This window comes from Sorghum bicolor, chromosome 7 (genome assembly GCF_000003195.3).
Source record: "Sorghum bicolor cultivar BTx623 chromosome 7, Sorghum_bicolor_NCBIv3, whole genome shotgun sequence".
Lineage (NCBI taxonomy): Eukaryota > Viridiplantae > Streptophyta > Magnoliopsida > Poales > Poaceae > Sorghum > Sorghum bicolor.
Genome location: NC_012876.2, coordinates 56,230,650 through 56,237,784, shown reverse-complemented (window position 1 = coordinate 56,237,784; position 7,135 = coordinate 56,230,650). Strand labels below are relative to the sequence as shown.

General features: G+C 46.2%; 1 protein-coding gene across 1 annotated transcript; it reads left to right on the top strand.

Moving 5' to 3' along the window:
- On the top strand, window positions 2,834-6,235 carry LOC8075663 (transcription factor AIG1). The gene is made up of 2 exons (XM_002445498.2): window positions 2,834-3,818; window positions 5,192-6,235. The coding sequence occupies exons 1-2, from the start codon at window positions 3,234-3,236 to the stop codon at window positions 5,783-5,785; spliced, it is 1,179 nt and encodes a 392-aa protein (XP_002445543.1). The 5' UTR covers window positions 2,834-3,233; the 3' UTR covers window positions 5,786-6,235.

The following is a 7,135-nucleotide window of genomic DNA, read 5'->3' as shown; positions in this document are numbered from 1 at the left end:
AACGCTTCACGCATATTCTATAAGATTTGATGTGATTAAAAATCATAAAAAGTTTTGAATTTTAGGTGTAACTGCCTTACCAAAAATCCTGCTCAACGTGGATCGTTCAATTCATGCATGGATCGCTGAACCGTGTTTCCGGTCACGATGCAAGGCAGAAAATGACTTGTACACTAGCATTTGAAGATCACAAGCATTTGCTAGTTATTGTTTGAGTTTTTAGATTTTTTTACACCTTGTTTAGTTCTAATTTTTATGCAAAATAGACGTTGTAGCACTTTTATTTATATTTGATAAATATTATTCAATCATGGACTAACTAGACTCAGAAGATTCGTCTCACAAATTACAGGTAAACTGTGTAATTAGTTTTTATTTTTGTCTATATTTAGTACTCAATGCATGCGTCCAAAGATTCGATGTGATAGAGAATCTGAAAATTTTTGCAAATTCTTTTAGAAACTAAACAAGGTCTTAGTAGGAAGAATTTCAATCTCCGGAATCAAGGCTTGTTTGAAATAAGTTTTTCTTTGGTGGCGTGTTGCGCTCTTTTTATTATTGTAAAAGTTTCTGCAAAATTCACGTGCTTTGTGTGCCTTAACCACGTGCGCACAAAGTATAAATATTGCATATATCTTAAATGATAGATAAATTCCCCATTTATATAAAAATCACATTTCTTTGAGTGGATGTTGTTTCAATGACCACATATTGCTTGGAAGATATATATGCAAAAAGGAGATCGAATGATCGAGAACTTGTATGCAGTGTATATGCCACATCTTGGAGATCACAATAATGGATGTCTCTGCCAAACATATATGATGCTTTACCAATATATTATGTTGAAGCCTTTTTCTCTTTTTATTTAGTATTTTTTTTGTTCTATTTAAAACATGTTTTTGCTCTCTCTGCACTCACATGTAGCAAACACATATTTTAAATAAAACAAAAAAAAGGAATGATCAGACCATATATCTATTTGTTTTTGTGGCTAGTGTATTATTCTATTCTATTATGTAAAAATAGTATATATCCAAAAGCACAATTGCCCGAACTGATAACACAATAGAATCAGGAAGATACCTTATCAAAACATAAGTGACTTGAGAAGTTTGAACTGATTCGTGCATATGACATCATCGCAATATCCAATCTACAGGTTGTCAGTTAACCAGGCAACAGGCTAAATATACCCTTTCAAGTTATGGGATGTTTGCTAGTAAAAAATAACCTGTATCATTATTACCTAATGTGCAAGTTATGTTGCTTAGAACCTGACACTACAACCCACTACTTATGCCAAGATTGTTCATACACCAAAGAAGTATGGAACAAGTTGCTCACTTAGAGTAGTGTAGCTCTAGACATTTAATTAAGATGGTGGAGAAAATGTTGAACTAATTTTGACAAGGCTCAAGAGAAAGCTTTTGGTGGGATGGTAATTTACTTTTTGGTAGCATATTTGGAAGGAAAGAAATCGAAAATTGTAATGGAGAAGTGGCAAAGAAAGCTGGCTATGGAGTTCTGTCGTGTTGTTCTTATCTCCCTGTTTTGTCGAGTTGCTTCCTTTATCACGTGATATTTGCTCGGCTCTAAATAATAGTTGTGGGCCCTCACCTTTCGAGCTGGACTATGGTTGTTCTGATTTTTTATTATTGCTATTTTTCCTTTTTCTTGTCTATTATTTTTTTAATCCCTTGTCCTTTTACTATATCTAATATTAAAGAGCAAAATACTTCTTTGCACTTCATCATTCATGTTGTTTGATGGGGATCCTATGGGCTCAATGCCTCTCGTGCCTGTACAAGTTAGTGTAGCATATCCAAACATAGTGCATAATGAATTGGAATACAAAATATTTCTAGAGTTAACAGGTAGATGAGAACAATATAGTGTTGCACTCTCTTGTTCTCATCTACCTGTTTTCTCTATCATACAATTTTTTTCTTGGCTCTAGAATAGGCGTGTGAGTTGAAGGCCCTCACCTTTTGAGCTGGATTATGTTGTTTCAAATTTTTTGCATTATTGCTCATTTTTCTTTTTCTTATATAATATTTTTTTTTGAAAATTTCTTGTCATCCTTCCTATCTCTAATAATATCAAAAGAAAAAAAATGTTTCTTCATCCTTCATCATTCATAGCCGTTTGATGGGGATTGTCCCATGGGCTTAATATCTCCTATGCTTGTACAAGTTAGAATAGTGTGTTCAAACACAGTACGGAGTTTAATCACAAAATGAAAAATTGAAATACAAAGTGTTTCTATGGTCCATCACTCTCTCACGACCCATACCCACATGAGTTAAGTGTTTAGACATATAGTGACAAATTAGAGTAGCACGCGTTCAGACATAATACAGAGTTTTGATCTACAGACGAATCGAAGCACATATAACATGATCACTAAATAAATCAAATCGTTCTATTAACCACGCGCAATAAACTGAATGTTCCATTATTGCAACTTATGAACATGTTAGCTAGTAAAAATAAAAATGATCACCAAGGCCTTGTTTAGTTCCTACATGAAAATTTTTTGGTCCACTGTAGTACTTTCGTTTGTATTTGGTAATTATTGTCCTATCATGGACTAACTAGACTTAAAAGATTCGTCTCGCAAATTACAGGTGAACTGAGCAATTAAATATTATTTTTATCTATATTTAATGTTTCATGATTGTGCCACAACATTCGATGCGACGGAAAATCTTGAAAAGTTATTGGTTTTTGGGTGAAAACAAGGCCCAAGTATGTGCGCCTCTCTCCGATCACTTAGCTCCTCAAGTAGCCTAGCTAGTGCCGTCGACGAGGAGTGAGCCCTAGCCGTGTCGATCGACCACTAGCCGACCAGCTCACCTCACCTCACCCCTCCCCGGTGCGAAAAGGCCACACGACACATCTCGATCGAAAAGCTATGGCGGACTGCCTAAAGCCACACACGGATGTCGCCCGACGCAGTGGGCAGGTCGACACAGCCAAGAGTTTAAAAGCCACCACCCGGCCGTCCCACGCTTTCCTTTGACCGGCAAAACAAAGCCAAGAAGCAAGCAAGCAAGCAAGAGCACCCACACGAGGAGAAGCCTCTTGCGCCGCGCCGCGCCGTCCCCAAGAAGAAGAAGAATCCACCAGCCAGCAACAGCAAAGCTACCGTTACTCTACCTCCTGCAGGCTCCTGCGAGAAGGGGCGGCGCCGATCGATCCACCCATCCATCCATCCACCGATCGGCCGGATGTGGGAAGGCGGCGGCATCCACGGCAGCCACCACGAGGCGCTCCTGCTGCAGGCCGCCGGATCAGGAGCGGCCGACTACGGGCACGGCGGCGGCGGCGTCCCGGCTTCGCTCCTGCCGCCGTGGCTCGGCCCGGCCGCCGCGCCGGGCGGGTTCTCCTCCTACGCCATGGCTCCACACCACGCGCATCATCTGCAGCCGGGGCCCTTGGGCGGCGCCGCCGAGAGCTCTTTTGGCTTCGGCGACGGCGGCGGCGGGTACAGCGAAGAAGGCGGGGTGGGGCAATTCGGGGTGTTCGGCCCGGAGACGCCGCTGCCTCTTCTTCCGCCGCACGGTCTGCAGGCTCTGGCTGCCGGAGGCAGTAGCGGTGGGACGGCGACGGCGCTGATGCCGCACGGGCCGAGGATGGTGTCCGGCCTTCTGGGGACCCTGCAGGCGGAGCTGGGGCGGATGACGGCCAAGGAGATCATGGACGCCAAGGCGCTGGCGGCCTCGCGCAGCCACAGCGAGGCCGAGCGCCGCCGCCGCCAGCGGATCAACAGCCACCTCGCCAGGCTCCGCAGCCTGCTCCCCAACACCACCAAGGTGATCATGAGGTTACCCATGCCATGGATGCATCGATCACTCACTACCTACCTTCTGCATCTGCATATGTGTATGTACACATCATCCCCGGCCCCCACATGCTAACTGCGTGCAGATCCATGATCCATGGCTACTAAACCCTAGAACGAACCTGCGCCAGCAGCTTGGCCCTGCAGAGATGCGGAATCGCGAGATCAATCCGGCTTTGGGTTGATCATCAGTTGTTCACCCCACTGTTCAATTCAGATCCAGCAGACGACAAGAAAATCGCCCTTGATTATTACAGAAGTAGTTAAGCACACAGCTAACAGCTCAGGGGATGTAGCCGGCGAGCTACCTACCTAGACTTACCGATAGCTTAGCCAGTTTCTGTCGACACCCGCTAGTGACACAGGCCGGCGTGCCGACTCTAGCTACAAACCCTCAGCAGCCATAGCATAATTACATGCTTGAAATCTCCAAGTCCCCATTTTTTAATCTGCTTTAATTTCCTAGCTCCCTGCTGGCTATAATGCCATATTTACAATGATCAGATATGTTCTTAATCTTCCATTTACAGAAACAGATATATATTAGGATTCCTATACAAATAAACAAAAGTCCAGCAATTTTTGTTCCTCTAGCATGCATGTTCCAACCAAAGGATGGGGTAGTGCCTGCTTTCAAGTTAGGACAAACTACAAAGGGGACAAACAAAGACATGCAAGATGCATGAGATGGTCATAGGTTAGACCATCAAGTGAAAAAAAAATGGTCATAGGTAGCAGCAGCTGACATGGCATGCAGAGGCAGCAAAGATCGATGACGCCGGCCGAAGGCTTTGCGCTCGTGGGAGACCGCGCGCGCTTCCCCTGCTGCTGCGTGCTCTCCTGCGGGGAGAGGAGATGATCCATCGAGCGGCCCGTGCAAGACAAGCGCGCACGCTCGTGTCAGAGCTCATCGGCCCCTCACGCTCAAAAGCGGCAGGCGCTGGAGGACGCGCATGCAAAGGCTGCACCCACGCGCGCCATTTTTGTAGCTTTTCCTCCATGCTCGCATGCACTCGCACCACTCAATCGCCGCTGCTGCTGCGTCTGCTGGCTGCTGCACCTGCACGCCCCCTCTCTCCTCTCCTCTCCTCTCCAACCGCCACTACACCTGCATCCACCGCACCCCGTCGCCGCTGGCCACTAGCTAGCTAGAGCCACTACTACTGTAGCTGTGTGTACTCCTCTTGCCATTTTCGCAATCATATTTGCATGCATGCGACGCTAGTTCCATTTGTTGATTTTTCAAGCGCCTAATGATACGATGGCTCTCATCTGTTTCTGTTGTTGATGGTGTGGGTACGTCGTTTCGGTCTCGCGCTCTCGCTCGCTGCTGCCTGACTGCAGACGGACAAGGCGTCGCTGCTGGCGGAGGTGATCGAGCACGTCAAGGAGCTGAAGCGGCAGACGTCGGCGGTGCTCGACGGGGAGGGGGAGGAGGAGGAGGAGCCGGCGGCGGCGCGGCAGCACCTGCTCCTGCCCACGGAGGCGGACGACCTGGCGGTGGACGCCGCGGAGGACGGCGACGGCAGGCTCGTCGTGCGCGCGTCGCTGTGCTGCGAGGACCGCGTGGGGCTCATCCCCGACATCGCCCGCGCGCTCGCCGCGCTCCGCCTGCGCGCGCACCGCGCCGAGATCGCCACGCTCGGCGGCCGCGTCCGCAACGTGCTCCTCATCACCACCGCCGCCGACGACGACCAGGAGGAGGAGGAGGAGGAGGAGGAAGGAGGAGAGCGCCAAGGCGACAACGACCGCGAAGACTGCGCCGGCGCCTCGTTGTCCAACCACCGGAGGCACGAGCTCGTCGCGTCGATCCAGGAGGCGCTGCGAGGCGTCATGGACCGCAAGACGGCGAGCAGCGACACGTCCTCATCTAGCGGCGGCGGCGGGAGCATCAAGAGGCAGCGCATGAACGGTGCGCATGAGCAAGGTTCGCTTTAGCGTGCTAAAACTAGCTAGTAGCTAGTAGCTAGCTCCATGCCTCCCTCAATGCTAGCATGAAATATGCAAGCATTCTTGCATGGCTAGCTAGCTTCTGAAACTCAAGTTAATTAGTATAGTTAAACCTATAGTCACTTCAAAAACTTGGAACGAGCTGGCTCTTTTTTTTTTGTTGCTATGGTAATGGTGTGTGTGCATGAGGGAAAGAAAATGGAAACATGGACGTGCAAGTGAGCAGAGCTAGGGAGAGTTTTATGTGTATCCCCCTTATACTACTATCTTTGTGGTGCTTTAGTTTTTACTTAGTTCGCATATGTATGGGGGACTGAGGGGGCAATTTGAGAGGTTATTAAACCGCTCGTAAAATGGAGGTGATGATAAGGGTGTACACATGTATAATCTATTCTGGGTTAATATAATGGAAATGGAATTGGTGGGGTTAGTTGCTCATTTCTTCAGTGTGACATGCATGGAGCTTCACTTGTTTTCACCTCTAATTTCATCATATTGTCGTTTGCATCCCATTGCCAATGCATTTGTGCATGCTAATGTTATCCATTTTGTTGATCTTTTTGCCGGCCTCACATGTCCTGATCTAATGATTAGTTTTCTGCCGGGTTCGTTCTATACAAATCTTCTTAAGTATAAGTTTGATTGTACTATTGTTGGTGATATATAGCGGTAAAGTTTTGTTTTGTCCTTGAGCACGTATGCTCTCACTTTCTTATTCATTGGATTCGCATCGAGAAATGTGTAAACACACAACTCAATGCGAAACTGCATTGAGATATGTGTTTGCAGACTTCTCAATACAGATCCAATGGATGGAAGAGTGAGAGCATATGCCCTTAAGGACAGACGAAACAGTGACTGCTTTATTCTACACACATATATGATCCAACACCACAGAGCTAGTGGTAGATATATATGCATGCTGTTGTTAAGTATATATGTACAAATATTACCATGCTGGTGAACTATCCCAATTTCTCTCTTTCAGTAGTCACTCATCACTGAATTCGAGCCCTATCAAGTTGTCATACTAAGTGTTTTGGAGTGGGGATCACCTTGCTTCTTGCAGCAAATTTGATGATTTCCAAAGAGGACCTTGATATAAAAGAGAAAGGGCATTATTTAAAATGGCGTCAAACGATATAGGCAATATTTTTTGACCAATACCTTGCCTTAAAGCTATTTTTTTCCCTTTTACTCACTCCTATCCCATGTCTATGCAATATAATTCCTGTAAAGGCCAGATCGATCAAGGGTAGCTAGTCTTTTATTTTCCTCTGGGTCACTGGGTGGGCTCCAAATATTTTTATATATCTATAATTCAAATCTCTCATGAAA

Excerpts from the sequence above, each read along its gene's own strand:
- LOC8075663 (XM_002445498.2), top strand. The coding sequence starts at position 3,234 with ATGTGGGAAGGCGGCGGCATCCACGGCAGCCACCACGAGGCGCTCCTG. Across the intron at positions 3,819-5,191 it reads TGCTCCCCAACACCACCAAG|ACGGACAAGGCGTCGCTGCT; the intron begins GTGATCATGAGG and ends GCCTGACTGCAG.